At 41.1% G+C, this 19099-nt stretch overlaps 2 protein-coding genes across 18 annotated transcripts in view; one reads left to right on the top strand and one right to left on the bottom strand.

Moving 5' to 3' along the window:
* Nucleotides 1–7597, bottom strand: part of ninl (ninein-like) — a 24522-nt gene extending 16925 nt beyond the window's left edge. For 4 of the 14 annotated variants that reach the window (XM_049007939.1, XM_049007926.1, XM_049007925.1 and 1 more), the window contains exons 1-5: nucleotides 7349–7597; nucleotides 6684–6941; nucleotides 4514–4721; nucleotides 4239–4335; nucleotides 881–1080 (exon numbers count right to left, since the gene is read on the bottom strand). In XM_049007939.1, coding sequence (XP_048863896.1) covers nucleotides 881–1080; nucleotides 4239–4335; nucleotides 4514–4721; nucleotides 6684–6706 — 528 coding nt within the window. In that variant the 5' untranslated portion in view covers nucleotides 6707–6941; nucleotides 7349–7597. The other 10 variants (XM_049007940.1, XM_049007938.1, XM_049007937.1 and 7 more) reach the window with 8 other exon arrangements.
* Nucleotides 5825–18620, top strand: aifm2 (apoptosis inducing factor mitochondria associated 2). 4 transcript variants are annotated; one of them, XM_049007955.1, is made up of 9 exons: nucleotides 5825–5959; nucleotides 11804–11991; nucleotides 12136–12251; nucleotides 12409–12528; nucleotides 12713–12805; nucleotides 14536–14644; nucleotides 16975–17127; nucleotides 17713–17913; nucleotides 18073–18620. In XM_049007955.1, exons 2-9 carry the CDS (start codon nucleotides 11817–11819, stop codon nucleotides 18228–18230), a joined length of 1125 nt encoding a protein of 374 aa, XP_048863912.1. In that variant the 5' UTR covers nucleotides 5825–5959; nucleotides 11804–11816; the 3' UTR covers nucleotides 18231–18620. The 4 variants fall into 4 exon arrangements, with proteins under 4 accessions (XP_048863912.1, XP_048863911.1, XP_048863909.1 ...); XM_049007954.1 differs by lacking the exon at nucleotides 5825–5959 and adding an exon at nucleotides 10996–11079; XM_049007952.1 differs by lacking the exon at nucleotides 5825–5959 and adding an exon at nucleotides 11086–11447.
* Nucleotides 18621–19099: the final 479 nt, after the last annotated feature.

Below are 19099 nucleotides of genomic sequence, written 5' to 3' on the forward strand. Positions count from 1 at the left end.
CACATGAAACAAAAACCTTACACTTACTAAGATAGATTAATCATTTAAATAACAGTCCCTCCATGGCTCATCCCAATCATGCTTCGATGTGACGGTACTGCCCCCCCCCGCACCACCCACAAACAGTTTCTGATCCCCACAATGCATCTCACTGATCTGACCTCATGAGAGCCCCTACCATAGACCCTAACTACTAGCTGGGCTTTTTGCACCAAGGTAGTGGGTACAGGTTTGGCATGGTGGCATTCGGGGGGGCACCAACTGAAAACCAGTATAATGTATCAGGTTGTAATAGTGATATGGGTGGTTTGCATAACAGGGATTAAACATGTTATACAAAAAAATAAATAAACCTAACAAGACTACAAATTATATAAGACCTAAACAAGGCTATCAGTTAAGTGGAGTGATCTGCAAAAGCTTGCTTACCTTCATCCAGGGATATCTAGGATTTGACCCTTAGGGGAGTCCCCCACAACACATTTTGCAGAGCAGGGTGTACAGAATTTATACAAATATATGGGATAAACTGCTACATTGTTGTAGAAAAATTATTTTCAGAGTAGCTGAGACAATAAAAGCTGAGACCCTCTAAATCGGGTCTAGAATTGCTTACACTTTGCTCACCGATCATCACCATGAGGACGTGTGATTGGCTGATTATAGCATCTCTGCTAAAGTATATAAGGGGAGTACCACAGTCACAAGGTAACTGTCCTGCTTCTATAACATGAGACAGAAAGCATGACAACACCAGGCACAGAGTGACGGCGGGACTGACCCCTTGGCTAATGGAGGTGGGAGGCAACAGAGCTACTCATGAGCCATATTTACTAACAATCACAATAACAACAGTAAGAACTGCACACATGCGCTTCACCTCCACACTCTCCAGAGAGGTAGACCTCCTGAGTCCTGTCCCCTGGACATCTGAGTTGGGGGCCTTGTCCTGGTCCGTTTTGAAGGACGGTGCTTCCTCAGAGTTGACTGTCAGATCCGAAACGGGCCTGTCGGGCCTGGAGCGGCGCCCGTACCGCTTGGCACCCTTGACAAATTTAGGCTTCACTTCCTCGGGCACAGCTGACAAAATATGTAGACATGCAGAGTTCACGGCTAATACAACCTCAGTACACAACCACATATATAATAAACACAACTTACTAATGACAAACAATACAACTACAGCAATAAATTAAGCAGTGTTCTACTTGTTCATTAGTTTGACAGTAGTTAGTAGTAACTATCAGTTTGTGTCACGGATTTAATGGAAGGGTGTGAATTTCAGGGGCTTGTTCAGTCAATTATCTACTGTTTGGTCTATTAGGTTGGATTGTGACCCCGGTGCTGAAAAGTACATTTTCTCTGCTGAGATTGCTGGGTAGCTTCATTCACCAGCTTAGCAAACACCATTAAAATTCAGCAGCATGCGTCAATGCCACAGAACAGGACAGTAAGATGAGCCGGTCGAACAGTTCAGCAGAAGTTAGTCATTCGTGCCCATGACCATTTCATGCCTAGCTGGACACAGGAAATTCCTCCTTGCCCCGTGCATGGAGGCTGCCCCCACCAAACAAAAAATCTGAGGTAAAAGTTATGCCATCACACTCATGCGCTCAACTGTCAATGTCTAGGAAAGGTACCAAATCATTATCTGTCTCTGCAAATCTGTGATATAAGCAGGAGTTCTGCTCAATTCTCTTATCATATGTACATTTAACTTAGTACTGGGTCCAGTATGGAAGATTATAAGCACAAAAATTCAAATGGCAATTCATTTTGCAATTGTCAATTCAATATTCAACCAGAGCATGCATTTGTCATTTCAATATTTAATCTGTGCATGTAATTTGAAAATATATTTTGCAATCGGCAATTCAATGTGCAAAGTGCCTATGAAATCCTTAATTAATTTCATAATGTTTTGAATAAAAAATAGAATGACAATTCACTGAATTGCATTTCGTTTTGCCATGGGCTTTTTGCCTCTTTATTCAAATGGCAATTCATTTGGCAATTGTCAATTCAATATTCAATCAGAGCATGCATTTGTCATTTCAATATTTAATCTGTGCATGTAATTTGAAAATACATTCTGCAATCGGCATTTCAATGTGCAAAGTGCTTATGAAATCCTTAATTCATTTAAAAATATTTTGAATAACAAATAGAATAACAAATCACTGAATTGCATTTCGTATTACCATGGGCTTTTTGCCTCTTTATTCAAATGGAAATGGCGTCCCCGGGAATTGCATTGCATGTTGGGGAGAAAACTCAATTTGCAATTCCCAACTGTCAGACCGCTCATCAAGGTGGACCTTCATTAACGACGTCACTTCCTTGTTTAGGGCCTCGCTACCATTCAACGGATTTGTTCGTTTAGTTAGAATGAGTAAACCCCCTTTATCTTCTTTATTATTATTTTTTATTTTTTTATTATTATTTTTATTATTTGTAATAATTATAACTAGTTGCACTTTTCCTTATTTGATTGTAACATGCTGATTATATCATTGCAATAACATGCTTTTACCACAGGAGGTGTGATATATTGTTATGTAGACTTTTATAAGTAACTGTTTGTTTGAGTTTGTAATTGTTTTGCTCTAAATAAAGTTCTTTAAAACGTAAAAAAAAAAAAAAAGTTAGAATGAGTAATGGCGGCAGAAGAGCTTGCAGTAAATATTTCTGCCTTAGCAGATGACATGGAAATTAATCGGGTATCAGCAGTAGATGCGTTTGATAGGTTGTTTGTGTTGTCACAGAGGGTAACCAACTGCGTGACTTGATGTAACGCCTGAGCTACATTAGTTTGCACCCTTCTCGTATCAAGTCCAGTTAAGATTGTAAGTTCCTCTACCCTCTGTGACAACACAAACAACCTATCAAACGCATCTACTGCTGATGGGTTTACTCATTCTAACTAAACGAACAAATCCGTTGAATGGTAGCGAGGCCCTAAACAAGGAAGTGACGTCGTTAATGAAGGTCCACCTTGATGAGCGGTCTGACAGTTGGGAATTGCAAATTGAGTTTTCTCCCCAACATGCAATGCAATTCCCGGGGACGCCATTTCCATTTGAATAAAGAGGCAAAAAGCCCATGGTAATACGAAATGCAATTCAGTGATTTGTTATTCTATTTGTTATTCAAAATATTTTTAAATGAATTAAGGATTTCATAAGCACTTTGCACATTGAAATGCCGATTGCAGAATGTATTTTCAAATTACATGCACAGATTAAATATTGAAATGACAAATGCATGCTCTGATTGAATATTGAATTGACAATTGCCAAATGAATTGCCATTTGAATAAAGAGGCAAAAAGCCCATGGCAAAACGAAATGCAATTCAGTGAATTGTCATTCTATTTTTTATTCAAAACATTATGAAATTAATTAAGGATTTCATAGGCACTTTGCACATTGAATTGCCGATTGCAAAATATATTTTCAAATTACATGCACAGATTAAATATTGAAATGACAAATGCATGCTCTGGTTGAATATTGAATTGACAATTGCAAAATGAATTGCCATTTGAATTTTTGTGCTTATAATCTTCCATAGTCCAGAACAGAATCACTAAGAGTACATCTGAAGTTATTTAAAATGATTAGCGGGGGGTGGGGGCACAATCCCTGCAAGAATATCAGTCATGGACTGATTAGGCACTTTCATACCACAGAAACTTTTATCTGGAACCAGTACCTTTTTCCAGAATCAGGAACTTTTGTCAGGTTCACACCACAGGAACTCAGCCCGATTGTAGTTCCTTAGAGGCAGTTCCAAAACCCTTTTATAGTACCTACTCCAAACTAGGTACTTTTTGTTCAAACAACACTGGGGAGGCACTAACAGTGAATCTTGCTGATCAGTTGACCACAAGCACCAGCACTAGCTTACGTGAGGGAGAAAAAAAGAAATGACCAGTGGATCAAAAATTGAGCAGATGGAATTATCTTTGTGCTTCAGTTACAGTTAATAAATACATTTATCTTGCTTGCGTCTCCATATTTGCGCATTGGAAAATTATATTGATTACTAAGATACTTCTGTCTAATATCACCAACGGCCGACAGAGAAACAGCTTCATCAGATGACACCATAACCTCACACACCCTTTCCATGCTCTACTGTAAGGTCAGCAACCTCTCAACCTCTATGCTGGCTGTAATGGTCAGGGACACATTGTAACATTTCGATACGCTTTATTTTGTGTGCAGTTCACAAACCGGGCTCCAGGTAGCTGGTGTCCTCCTCTGAGGTGCTGATGTCCAGGGAGCGTGATAGCACTGCCACAAATCCCTCCTTGAACTCCTCAAAGTTGACCTGGAACCACATCCAAAGAGGGATCAGGGTAAAAATGGAGATCACGTGCGAGAGTGGTTCCCTCACCGGCATAACCACGAGGTTCTGTGACTATAGCACAGGCAGAACCAGAAAAAAGGGCTCTGTCACACAAATTAATGTGGACATGATGACCAGGCCGCAGGTGATGCTCTCATACCCGACCGAGGTGGTTTGGGCCCAGCAGGGTGGCCAGCAGCAGTGGGACTTGGGTCTCCAGCCGTAGTTTGTGGCACAGAGCCGTCAGCTCCTCCTTGTTGAGACAGCCTGTGCCACTGGAGTCACAGCTATCAAACTCTTCCTTCAGCTGGATGACATAGCGGCTCTGTTCCTCGTCCTCCATCTCCCAGTCAGCCACTCTAACACTCCTGCATCAAAAGGCGACAGAGGAGTCATGGGAGGAGGCAGGTTATGGTGAAGACATGCACACATCATAATGAACAAACTGTCTGACGCACTGATAATAATCTATCCTCAATCAAACACTCACAATTAGGCTCAACAGTTTCAAAGAAATTGTCAATAAAGGACAAAAGCCACCACACAAATGGTTTCATCTTTGACAAGGTTGCTGGTTATGGGACTATACCTCAGCAGAGAACAAACCTAGCGATTAAACAAACCCAATGGTGGCGGTGCAGGTTTTACTTTAGTCGTTATGTCAGGGTCAACAAAACATTGACTGTCCTGATAAGTAGGTCAATTCATGATACACAATGAAAAAGCTATTTAAAAAAAATCCAAAGTCACTTCTTATTGGAGGCAGCGTGTGTGCCTGTAATCACAAGGTCACTGGTTCAAACCCAGCCTCAGCACTTCTGCGGGTCCTTGAGCAAGCCCCTTAACCCCCAGCTCCCTGGGCACCACAACAGGTGGCTGCCCTTCACAGACAGCTTGCTCTAGAAAAAGTTGAGGGAGGTGTAAAACAGAATTTCCCCAAGGGAACAATAAAGGATCGATTATTATTATTATTGGTTCATGGGGTGGTTCTTACTGTCTATTATTGTACGGTTCTCTGAGCTTAGAAGTCAATATTCATACAGTTTCATTATAAACTGAACAGAGACACATATGACACCAAAATTTGTTTGAGTGTAACAAAATTAGACTACTATATGTAATACATATGACGATTGAAAAAAATAGATGACTCAACAATCTGACTGCAATTAACACCGTATAAACATGTGCCCAGCAGATACAACCGTAGCTTCATTCTTTTGAATTAAAGGCTATTTTATTTTTACGGTGAGTATCTGAAGGATTTTACCAACAGCGGTAATCATAAAGGCGGAGTGGGGAAGAGCGGGACTCTCGTCGCCGTCAGTGGTTGCCTGACTTTCCCTCTCCGCGTTATCCGTGGCGTTGCCGCTTTCACTTTCCTGCAAGAAGACAAACCTGTTTTCCGGCACGTCTTGTTTTATATACGGATTTTTATACTTCTCCGAGGGGATAATTCGCAGTTACATGCAAAGACGACAGCCTGCTGCAGATACACTGAACCATGTTTCCCACCGAAGCTGAAACCGGGGATTTTACCAACAGCCGTAATCACAGAGGCGGAGTGGGAAAGAGCGGAACCGTGAACGGGAAGTGAAAACTGAAAGTAAGCAACTTTTCTCCTGTACCGACAATTCTCCTGATCGGCCTCCGGCTCCTCTACAAAAGGAGTTATGACTACGACCGCAAGTATTTCCCCAAAGCATTAAATACGGCTGCCTGGCATTGGGTCAAAGTTTCTTAAGTATGTACACGACGGCAGCAGTTATAGGTATACGAAAATACGGTCACATGCAATCGATTAAATATTGACAAAGAAAAAATAATTGTTTCCACAAGACGTTTTAGGAACAGGCAAAACAATATATTCCTTTAACCATAAGTTTGGCGGTAGCCTATAAGGTTACTTGCTACGGAAACCGCTACAACCTATATCATAAACATTTTATTTTATTATAGAAATGGCAGACCATAACTATAGTCGATTATATATGCATAAAGCTTCAATGCTGTGTACCAAGTCAAAAGGGAAACAGACCGATATTACCGCTAGTTCCTTTCAAGCAAGCGTGACACGAGTACGCTTCACCATGGAAACCGATATGCAGCCGATTGTGAAACAAAAAGGGTAAATTAAGGAATACTGGAAAGATTTATCCAAAATACACACAGATCCGAAAACCTTGTAACTTTCTGCATCGGGTTGTTACACTTATTACATGTAATAAAAACGTATATATGGAGACAGTACAATTGGAAGCAGTTACAATGTAGTTACAGTAAATCGCTTGCATCCTAGCTCCGTGAAATTTAACTTACTATAGGCCTACCCGAAATGAGGACGATTTTCCATCTTGGGTCGTTATTATGAGAGATCTGGGAGGATCGGCCGCCTCGTCATTGTGTACGGTAACGTTACTCAAACCGGTTTCCAGAAAAGATCGATGCACGATTCCAGTGTATTCGGTCGTATAATTTCTCTGTCCGCTGAAATGGAGGCTGGCGCTCTTCCAGTGATGTTAGGGATCGAGAGGATCCCGGGGAGGCGCTCGCAGCCCCTGCTGGCCAGGCGGCCGAGTCTGGTCAAGCTGCCGAAACAAAACAACCAATAGACTAGAAATTTACACACAACTGCTTCGTTGCAAACATGCAACTTTTCCTGTTGTGATGTGACTACAAATGGACACCAGAACAATACACTTCTATGTATAACTGTACAATGTTACCATAACTACAATATTGTCCGTTTCCTTTCAGTCATTGTATTTTATTTTCGACGGCGTTAGATATATACAACCCGAGTTCCGGAAAAATTGGGACGTTATTTAAATTTGAATGAAATTAAAACTCACGAGCCAATATTTTATTCACAACAGAACAGATAACATAAAATTTTTAAACTGAGAAATTTTACAATTTTATGTACAAAATATGCTCATTTCAAATTTGATGCTTGCCACAGGTCTCAAAATAGTTGGGACAGAGGAATGTTTACCGTGGTGTAGCGTCTCTTCTTCTTTTCAAAACAGTTTGAAGACATCTGGGCATTGAGGTTATGAGTTTCTGGAGTTTTGGTGTTGGAATTTGGTCCCATTCCTGCCTGAGATAGGTTTCCAGCTGCTGAAGAATTTGTGGTCATCTTTGACGCATTTTCCGTTTAGTAATACACCAAATGGTCTCTATAGGTGAAAGATCTGGACTGCAGACTGGCTAGTTCAACACCCGGACTCTTCTCTGAGGAAGCCATGCTGTAGTAATAGCTGCAGTATGCAGTTTTGCAATGTCCTGCTGAAATACACAAGGCCTTCCCTGAAATAGATGTCATCTGGAGCGGAGCATATGTTGCTCTAAAACCTTTATATACCTTTCAGCATTCATAATTCCTTCTAAAACATGCAAGCTGCCCATACCATATGCACCCATATACCAGAGATGCTGGCTTGTGAACTGGATGCTGATAACATGCTGGAAGCTCTCCCTTCTCATTAGCCTGGAGCGTGATTACCAATAAGAATGTCAAATTTGGACACGTCTGACCATAGAACACTTTCCCACTTCGAAACGGTCCACTTCAAATGAGTCTTGGACCACAGGAAACAGCACCAATTCTGGACCAGGTTCAAATATGGCTTCCTTTTTGCATGATAGAACTTTAGTTGGCATCTGCAGATGGCACAGCGGATTGTGTTTATCGACTGGTATTCTTGGGCCCATTTAGTAATGTCATTGACACAATCTTGCCAGTGAGTTATGCAGTGTCATCTGAGTGCCCGAAGACCACAGGCATCCAGTAACGGTCTTACGCATAGAGATATCTCCAGTTTCTCTGAGTCTTTCAATGATGTCATGCACTATAAACAATTTGCAAAGCCTTTGCAATTTGACGTTGAGGAACATAGTTTTTAAAATATTCCACAATCTTTCACAGATTGGAGAGCCTAACCTCTGCCTCTCTAAGACATCCCTTTTATAGCTAATCATAATACAGACCTGATACCAATTAACTTAATTAGTTGCTAGATGTTCTCCCAGCTGAATCTTTTTAAACTGTCATGCTTTTTCAGCTATTTGTTGCTCCTGTGTCAACTTTTTTGGGACCTATAGCAGGCATCAAATTTGAAATGAGCTCATTTACTGGATAAAGGTACACAATTTCCCAGTTTGAACATTTGTTATGTTATATATGTTCTGTTGTAAATAAAATATTCGCTCATGTGATTTGAAAGTCTTTTAGTTTTCATTTTACTCAAATTTAAAGAACGTCTCAACTTATCCAGAATTCGGGTTGTAGATAGATAGATTCAGATTATATTCATTCATTTTTATTTAATCTACTCACTTAAATATTTTAACGTGTGCCATTAGCCACATAGCACTTTTTTTTAACCAATTTTCCCATTCTTTGTCAGTATTAAAAGAGATGAAATTCTGCAAAATTACTGTTTTACAGTATAATGAACAGTGTTATATATATAGATTACATTTAGCCGTAAAACCAATAGGTGGCACCAGCACTGCGTAACAGACCCCCAGCACAACTTTATATTTTAAAAAAATATGAAGAAATCATGATGTGCATGCAGAGGCTCTAATGGACACGATGTAAAGTGCAATAGCAAAAAGCCAAAGTTGCATTTCATTCAGGGAGTCTAGGGGCTTTCAAATTAATAATGGGAAGACAACAATTAATTTAAAAAACAAGTTTTCTCCTTCATTTTGATATTTTATGTGCCAAGAACAGTGTGCTTGTGTTTTGTAAAACTTCCTCTCCATCCAGGAACCCTCTCTTCAATCAACAGAGTTTCAGGAAACTGTATATATTAAGTATTTCCACGATTATTCTTTGTCTTTTTTATAGGCTTACACATACTTTTGTATACTTTTCAGTCAAATAGTTGATGCATGGATAGATGTGACTTTCCGCAACAGTAAAAGGCAGAGAAATAAAAAAAAGTGAAAAGAAGTTCAATTTTTTATCTTATTCTACAACGGGAGAATTGTACAGCCTTTATTATTGGTCAGTCACCAATAATCTTTGCTGTGGATTGAATTATTGAAAGTATCGTGACTTAGATTGCGGAAGCAGGAACAGGGAGACGAGGGATCAAAAAACGAAGGGTTTATTAGGAATCAATCCTACACAGGACACCGAAACACACCGATGTCAATGACAGGACTGGGGAAACATACTTGAACGCGGAATGAAATACACAGGGCTGATGGCAGGAAATAAGGAACAGCAGGTAAATGCAGGGATTCCACATGAGGTTAACGAGAGGTAACGTGGCACACAGGAGGATTGGATGAGCCGGGCGTGACAGAATGACAGTGTTAGGCCTACTGCCCTTCTCAGATATAAAAGCAGCAGTTTAATCTATTAACCCCATCTTTGCAAAATAACTCCAGATTACGAAGTCCCCTGTCCAAGTAAATCTGATGTTTTTGCACAAGAAGGAATGACAGGCTGGGCATAAGTGAAGCGATGCAGATTATATAAATTCCTCTTTAAAGGCAGAGTCGCCTGGAAGATGAATAGCCAGAGAATATGGGGTTCCATTTGTTCCAAAAATATGTTAATAGCACACTGTTCATGTCGACTAAGCATGTAACAAAACGTTTGTCTGTGACAAATCTATTTTGACAATGATTTTATCTGTCAGTTGCTCACCTGACAAAACATTTTTCTATGTCAATTCAGCTTTACACTGTACTTCTGCCATCTTAGCACCCCAAGTTACTTTCGATAGGAAGTGACTTTTTTCGTGACGTTTTCATCCGAGTTCCGAATCGGAGAAAAATATGCCAGAAGGGGCATTTGCTCTCATAGTCTGAATTTCTGACCAAATTCAGTGTTCCAATAACTCCCAGACAGTATGCTATCGTTTTTGATGCAGTTTCTTCAGGTCTTAATAAACTTCTGCAAGATAGCAACCTATCAAACAGACTTGCAGCATCTAGAACAGATATCACAATAAATGGTATTAACATAAAAGACAGGAAATGGAATAATAAATATACCAGAATGCTACTTTATAACCCTATATTACTTTACGGTCTAAGTTCTTTTGGAATTCCCAGTTTGAAGATATCAATTGGAATACGGCCTGGAATTTAAGCAACAAATATCCATCCATCCATTTTCCAAACCGCTTATCCTACTCTGTCGTGGGGGGTCCGGAGTCTATCCCGGAAGCAATGGGCACGAGGCAGGGAACAACCCAGGATGGGGGGGGGCAGCCCATCGCAGGGCACACTCACACACCATTCACTCTCACACACATTCCTACGGGCAATTTAGCAAGTCCAATTAGCCTCAGCATGTTTTTGGACTGTGGGGGGAACCCGGAGTAAGCTAGGGAGTAAGGTGTAGAATTTGTCGTTGTGTTTTTGTTTTCTCTGCACTTAGCTTTGGGGTGCGTTCGGAAGCTGTGTTTTATTTATTGTTTTCGCTATGTCACTCCTGCATCCTTTTGCCACGGGTTTGTTTGCTCTATGTCCGTGGCGTGTCAATAAAAACAGAAAAAAGTATTTTTAAAAATACCCCTTTGTCCACGTTTGTTCCCTTGTTCTCCACATCCTGTTATTCCCTTACCTTTCCCTTTCACCCTTACACCCCAAACCTAGACTGGGTTTCGTAACAACTGGTTGTGTAAAATTAATGTGCGCATGCGCGTAACTAGGGCTGCCCGTAAAGGGAGGTGCCCGTATATTACAAGTCCGGATAAGGTAGGGTTGACTGTGTTTGAGTGTTGCAAGACGTTATCTAGAAAAATACAGAATGACACAGCAGGATTACAACAAAAACAACACAGACAAACGGCACATGTCCTGACGACATTCATAACGCAGTCAAACGACACAGGCACAGACAAATGATCTGTCGACATGGACATTGCGCAAATCAACGTATTTTTTGGCATAAGTGGAAGCCCATACAAACGCTGCCAAGCTTAGTCACAAGTAACTTCCTTTTCGTGAGCATCACTTCGCTGGAAAGCGTGTTGTAATCGCTGTAGTGGGAGGGTGCTGACGAAGTCATACAACCTTGATTTTACGTGCATGACTTTGTGCTTTAACCGCTGTAGAAAACATCGGTAAGTGCAAACCCTAATGAAATCTGGGATGAAAGTTGTATTGGTTTCGGAAGAAATAGATTAGCCGCCTTAAAACTAACTAATGAGGCAGTGTTTGATCTTCAACCGAGGCCTCTGAGCTTAAACAATCGGTGTCTTATTGCTCGGTGAGTGATGTGTAAAAACACTTAGTCTTTCAGTTATATGCATATTTTGTTTGATGTGATGTTTACTGATTTAATACATGTTAGATTTCATTTTATGGCAAAGCGCCACCTACAGTTACCAATGGAAACGCGATGTGTGCTTGTCGAGTCATTTGATGCAAAGACTTAGAAAAATGCAGTTTGTGGAAAAAGTAGTTGTTGTTTTTTTAGATCAAAGTGAACGATGGGGGGACAGGTTTCTATCGAAGGCGATGTCCACGTTGTTGTTGTTGGCGGTGGTTTCGCGGGTATAGCCGCCGGACAGCAACTGAAGTCCATGGGGATCCCCTTCACGCTCATCGATGTGCGAGACGCTTTCCACCACAACATAGCGGCTCTGCGAGCTTCGGTCCAGAGCGGTAAGGTGATCCATCTGAAGCTTTGTGACGTAAATTAAATGCTGCTTATGGGTTTTCTTGTCATTTGGGGGAATGTCGTTTTTTCCGATACTGAAATGGCTGCGGTTGACCAAGTTATTGTGGTTGTTATTGTGGTTTCATTAGGTTTTGCCCTGCAGACATTTATTCCCTATTCGGAAACTTTTGGAAGTAGCTTCCGGCAGGGATTGGTGAAGGAAGTGAACACCGATACACGCGTAGTCATACTGGATGGAGAACAGGTGAAGACGTGTATCCTATAAATTTTGAGACTTTGTGATGTATTTTGGGGGAACATCGGGTATAGGAAGTGGGTGACACCAGTAGCAGCTATTAAAATGACATATTTGCTCCATGGCAAAGATACAAAAATTCTATTTAATGCTTTTTGAATTACAGGAAATTCCATACACCCACTTGATCCTGTGCACTGGTACTGAGGGGACCTTTCCCGGAAGTGCCACTGCAGAGCCGTCCTACCGCACGGCCATTCAGAAGTACGAGGACCTGGTCAAGGAAGTGAGTCTCGTTGTGACTCAGTATGCTGGCACTTTGTTAGATTTAACCTCAAGAGGCAGACAGCACAAGGGGCTGTACATGGGGTTAGGGTTTAGTGGTGAAGGTGTGTGAGCTTACTTTGTCTTAAAAAGGGCAGAGGGTGACACGCTTGTTCTGGTAACTGTTTCATGGTCTTATGTATCAGATTCAGGCTGCAGGCTCCGTGCTGGTGGTTGGGGGCGGGTGTACGGGGGTGGAGATGGCTGCTGAAGTCAAGACTGAATATCCCGATAAAAAGGTAAGTCTCACTGAAAAGGATGCCTTTCGGATGATACTGAGTCAAATTACTGTTAGCTTTTTGTAGTAACTCTTAAACCAGCAGTTTCATTGTGCGGCTCAACCAAAAGTTGTTTGCATAGCAGCCATTCGGTTTGCCCATCAGTACACTGAGTTTACTGCAGCTGGTCAGCCTCAAGTCTTTGGTTGAGGCCACCAGAGCAGATTTCTTCATGCGGAACTCGAACCGTAGCCAGAAACTCCTTCTGTGTCTGTTGAAAGGATGGACCAGTGACATTCACCACATCCAAAATAAAAAACGATTGGCACAAGGCGGCCCAAACAAAGTCATGAAAGTAATACATATTATATACGTGGCCAGCTCTAGGTACAGACAAAATAAGCAGTTGCCAAGGACCCTAGAGTTACCTGTGTTGCAGAGGAAGGAACTGAACATCGATTTTCTCAGCAGGGGGCGTCCCAGGTAAAGCTTTGCCTAGGGCCCCTGAAAATGTGACGCCGACCTTGCCTGCAGTTTCTGTCAGTCATCACCAAGTTGTGCCTGCTTACCACTAACTACCTCTGTTTATTTCGTTTAGTAATTATTGTATTTTTGCACATTATATTTATTTTATAATTTGTACACCATTATGTTGGTATATTAACCATTTTTTGTATACATGTTATTCGCTATACATCCTATTTGTATACATGCTAGTTGCTGCTGTTGTGAACTTTTTTAACTCACCGGGGGGATGTTTTTCATACGTGGATTACTTGTTTAGCCAGATGTAGTTGTTAATGATTTGGCATGATCCTGGATCTGTTTTTCGAAACTCTTGCTAGATATGTTGTCATAGCAACACATCCAAATCCTCAAACCTGCTCCGAGCAGGTTTGTTCTATGTAAGCAAGGATTAGCTCACGCACTTAATCAGTGTCCGTGCACGGAATTTATTCAGTCATGGCTTCGCCATTCATGAATGAGCGACCAATTGATATCCGTGCGCAAATTATAAGAAGAGAATTTCATATAGAGAGGGTTTTGCGTGATCAGCAAGATCCTTTATTGATTCTGGAGGAAATTCTTTTAGAAAGATACTGCTTTAGCTGAGGGGGAATATCGTACCTCAAACATTTATTAGCACCTTATATTCAAAGTCAAACTAGGCGAAGTAGGACTCTCACAGCCACACAGAGAGTATGCATTGCTTTGAGATTTTTTGCAAGTGGCAATTTTTTGTATACTGTAGGAAAGCTGGTAGAGACAGAATTGTGGCCTGATATTTTCAATAATGATTACACAAAGTTCACATTTACTACAAAGACACTACTACCCTTAAGTCTATAAGAAGGAAAACATAATTGAGCATTAGCTGAGTAATATATATATACACACGTGTGAAAAATGCATCCTGTTTTTTGCCATTTTGTGGAAACCAATGAGAGACTTGCCGGTCAGGTTTTCTAGACTCGATGTATAAGGGCTTTTCAAGCAGCGCGGGCGCGCAGAGTCATCTTGGATGATTGGATCCAGCTAGGCTAATCTACTCCTCAGGTGTGTTTCAAAAACTGACTTAACAGGATGAGTTTCACCACCATTAACTTATCCGAGATGAGGCTTTGGATCTTGGATAATTTAATGACGTACAGAAAATACCCCCCTGTACTCTAGTATCAAGTAATGTGACAAATAAAATGATTTGCTGATTCGTTAACTGACGCTGTTCTGCCATTGCAATGTGCCCTCAGGTGGTTCTGATTCACTCCCAAATGGATCTGGGTGACCCGAAGCTGATACCTTCCGTCAGACAGCAGGCCAAGGACGTTCTGTTGGAGAAGGGAGTGGAGCTTGTACTGGGTAACTGAGCTACTGTGGGCGGTTGGCTAGCTCTGTTTGGGTGATGGTGCTGTAGGAAGGCTAACTTAAATGGTACGAGACTGAAACTAGAAACTGTAAACTGGATGGAGTTAAATAGCAAAACGGTTGAAGAGGCATGGGAATTTTTTTAAAGCACATTGTTGCAAGTGCAAGAGGATTTCATACCTGTTTCCAGCAAAACTAAATCTAGGAAACTGCAGCCAAGGTGGTTTACTACAGAAATTAAGAATAAAGTCAGGAGGAAAAGGGCTCAGTTCCACAAATGGAAAATAACTAATGATTTCAAAATAAAGCAGGAGTATCTAAGTCTACAGGTTGAATTAAAATAACATAAGACTCACCAAGAGGAATGTAGAAAGGAAGATTGCACTGGAGGCTAAGGATGACATTAAAAGTTCCAATATTTTAACTCCAAAAGAGCTCTAAAAGTTAAAATCACTAATGTGCTAGGTAGTAAGGGCCTTATAATTGAAAATGACATTGATATAGTAAATGAGTTTAATGATTATTTTACATAGGTGTTCACAGTACGCACTTTGTTAGATTTAACTTCAAGAGAACAGAACACGAGTAACTTACCACCATTTGAAATGAATACAACGTCGTCTATGACCAATATATGTACAGCTGAGGCTGATGTGGTACACAGCCTAGCTAAACTCAAAACAAATAAATCACAGGGCCCTGGTGGCATCTTACCTATAGTTTTAAAAGAAATGAGGGATATTATTAGCCAACCTTTAACTTTACTGTTCCAGAAATCGTTATCTGCAGGTGTGGTACCTTATGATTGGAAGCATGCTAACATAACGCCCATATTCAAAAAGGGGGATAGAAGTAATCCAGCAAACTATAGGCCAATCCAGTTTAACTAGCATTACTAAAAAAAATAATGGAAGCTATAATCCAAGTGAAAATGGTAGATTACCTGGATTGAAATAACATTCTGAGGGATAGCCAATATGAATTTAGAAGAGGTAGATCCTGTTTAACGAATTTACGTGAGTTCTTTGAGGAAGCTACAAGAGAAATTGATCACAAAAAGGCCTACGATGTGATCTACTTAGATTCCCAGAAGGCCTTTGATGTTGTCCCCCACAAACGGCTCTTGCTTAAGCTTAAAGCTACAGGGAGTTTAGGAACTGTAGCAGCTTGGATCGAAAACTGGTTAACAGACAGGAAGCAGCGAGTAGTTATAGAGGCACAATGTCACAGTGGGTCTGCGTTCATAGTGGGGTACGGCAGGGTTAAATTTTAGGACCACTATTGTTCTTAATTTACATTAATGATATTGACACCAATACATACAGTAAACTGGTTAAATTTGTAGATGACACCAAGGTGGGTGGTGATCTAGCAGCACAGAGGCTACAATGGGATCTTGATTTAATTAGCGACTGGGCTGATACCTGGCAGATGAAATCCATGCAAGGTAATCCATGCAGGGATCAGAAATATAAAGTACAGATATTTGATGGGTTCCACCGATTGGTAGCCAATTTTGAAAAAATCTCTAGGTGTGTGGAGTTTAAGTCAAGGGAGGTGATACTACGACTATATAATTCCTTGGAAAGATCTCACCTAGAATATTGTGTGCAGGTTTGGTCACCATACCTTAAGAAGGACATTGCTGCCTTGGAAAAGGTGCAACGTAGGGCGACGAGAATGATTCCTGGTCTTAGAGGAATGTCTAATGAGGAGAGGTTAGCTGAGCTGAATCTGTTTAGCCTCGAGCAAAGGAGATTAAGGGGGGGACATGGTCCAGGTATATAAGATTCTAACAGGTCTGGATGCTTTTCAGCCAATAGGCTTTTTCAGTATTAGTTTAAATACTGGCATTCATGGCCATTAACCGATATAGCGGGAGAACATTTTTTAATTAATTTGAGGAAGCACTTCTTTACACCGCATGTAGTTAGAGTATGGAATAGTCTTCCTGCTAGTTTAGCATAAGCTAAAGCCCTGGGTTCCTTTAAATCTGAGATTTTACCAACTCTGAGCTATTAGTGAAATTCACCCCAAAGAGCTTGATGGGTGTCTTATTTGTAAATTTATGTTCTTATGTAGGACAACCATTATGGCCGTTGCTAGGAGAGGGGCTGTTTTTTTATTTTTTTTTTTAAACTGAAATACGTATCAGCTCCCCGAATGTGAAACTTCCTTATTTATGTTCACAGGAACCATAATATAATTTAAAAAAGCATGATTACCTTTTTGCTTACCTTTGAAATATTATTCTGTGCAGTCATAAGTTTGTTTATGAATTAACACACCTTTCAGTATCTTATCTCATTATTTTCTGGGCTCAGGAGAGAAAGTGGTGAACCTTTCTGACCTGCAATTGAACAAAACCCAGAAGGATATGAAAATCCAGACTGACAAAGGGACAGTGCTCGCATGTGACATTGTCATTTGCTGCATGGGGAGCAAGATCAACTCCAAAGCTTACAGATCCACACTGGGTAAACAATTGGACAAGTGTGTGTGTGTGTGTGTGTGTGTGTGTGTGTGTGTGTGTGTGTGTGTGATGGACCTTTTGTGTGGCACTTGACAGATTTTTTTCAGAAAGGATGAAGTATAAACTCTGTGGTTAATCAGACGACATAATGTGCAAATTTTCACCTTAATGTCTTAGGGAAGACATTGGATGGCTATTCTAGGAAAGACAAGGGAAATCAGGGGGGTCACTGCATGCAGTGACAGTCTTCCAGAGTCCATTGCTTATATACAGTCACATGTAAGAGCAGTTCAGACACCATGTCATCTGTGTACCTGTTCACTGTAAGAGGAAATCGTATTCAGTGGATGGATGTGTAAGCTTCACACACACGAGCCAGTAACCCAGGAGGTGCCACCATGCTGCCCTGTGGCACAAATTACTACATGAAAACTCAAAATGCCTCAGTGTCACATTTTCACTTCTGACATGACTGACTGTTACCAGTCCCTTTAAAGTTATATTAGGAATGTAATCATGTCAGTTCAGTTATCTGTGCCACCATCTTAGTCAGTCTTATTGAGAAATGCCAACCATGCCTCCCCTTCAGGTGAGTTTATGACAGAAAACGGGAGCCTCAAAGTTAACGAGCACCTGCAGCTGGCAGGCCTCAGCAACCTCTATGTGATAGGAGACTGCGCAGACATCAATGAGTCCAAGATGGCATATCACGCGGGTCTGCATGCGCATGTTGCTGTCAACAACATCTTCAACAGCCTGACCGGCAAGCCGCTCACTACCTACCAGCCAGGTGACCGCCCCCCTCCCTCCCCGATTCCTGATTTTCCAGTCCCACAGTCTTTGTCAGCTTTAATAACAAACCACAGATAAATACTACCAGTCCACAGATGCTTGTATTGATTAAATACCAAACTATTGTAATACTAAATGCTGGGTTTGTTTTTGACAGGTAGCATGACTATGCTGCTGGCCATGGGCTACAACGATGGTGTCGGCCAAATCTACGGCTTCTGGCTGCCCCGCTTCCTGGTGGCCCTAGTCAAGAGCAGAAGCCTACTGCTGTGGAAGAGCTGGCGCGAAATGGGCCAGAAGGCCCCCACAGCCTGACAGCAGTCAGGCGCACATGCTGCAGTCCTTTATCATGGAAATCCAGCATGTCTACAACAAGGGTCAAAAACTCAAAATGCTGTCATCCGACAGCCTGGATCTGCATTCTGATTTAAGTTCATTGTGGAGAATTGTTTCTCAAAAATATGTGCTTCTAAACAAACATTAGCTGCTTCACAACTAGCAAGATAACTTTCAGAGATGCATTTTAAACTTTGAAGTCAAGGCTGCACTGTAGGTATCTAAGCTCCATCTGAAGTATGTCATCGGCATTATGAAGGTATGATTAAAATGTTCTGAGAATGTTCAAAGTACTGATGCAAACTGCTACCATTTCACCAAGTTCTATGTTGAAAACCAGAAATAAAATTAGCAGCACTATGCACTTCATTTGCATAAACATGAAAACAGCCAGTACCGTTGAAAACCATACCTTGTAATTGTTCAGCTACTGAACTTCAAATACAAGTACTTTCATTGCAATTGGAAAATCCAACAAGGAAACTGGTCTAATCTGTTATACATACAGGGAATTCATTTTAGCAATAGTCAGCTAGCTGCAGCAAAACTGCCATCTACACTACTCCACTGACTTGTTTTTACAAAGAGGTGGCAACACTGAAAAGCTTCAGGTTGTCGACAAACTATTAGCAAGTTAGACAAGCCATGACATTTTCCCTCCATTCCAAAGTTCTAATGTCATGTATTAAGCTAAATGTTAACCTACCTGGCATTCACTAAAGTAGTGGATGGCGGGGATCACAAAGATGACCACACCAGATTGTCCTCTTAAACGGCTGAGGAAGCACCAGTGCTGCAACTGCCTTCTGTCATGTTTTACTGACAGAACCCACCCATGTGGCATCCTG

The sequence above is a fragment of the Brienomyrus brachyistius genome, chromosome 3 (genome assembly GCF_023856365.1).
Source record: "Brienomyrus brachyistius isolate T26 chromosome 3, BBRACH_0.4, whole genome shotgun sequence".
NCBI classification, from domain to species: domain Eukaryota; kingdom Metazoa; phylum Chordata; class Actinopteri; order Osteoglossiformes; family Mormyridae; genus Brienomyrus; species Brienomyrus brachyistius.

Coding starts and splice junctions, on each gene's coding strand:
- aifm2 (XM_049007955.1), top strand. CDS start 11,817: ATGGGGGGACAGGTTTCTATCGAAGGCGATGTCCACGTTGTTGTTGTT. Junction 14,645..16,974: donor GGGAGTGGAGCTTGTACTGG/GTAACTGAGCTA, acceptor TTCTGGGCTCAG/GAGAGAAAGTGGTGAACCTT. Junction 17,914..18,072: donor GCTCACTACCTACCAGCCAG/GTGACCGCCCCC, acceptor TGTTTTTGACAG/GTAGCATGACTATGCTGCTG.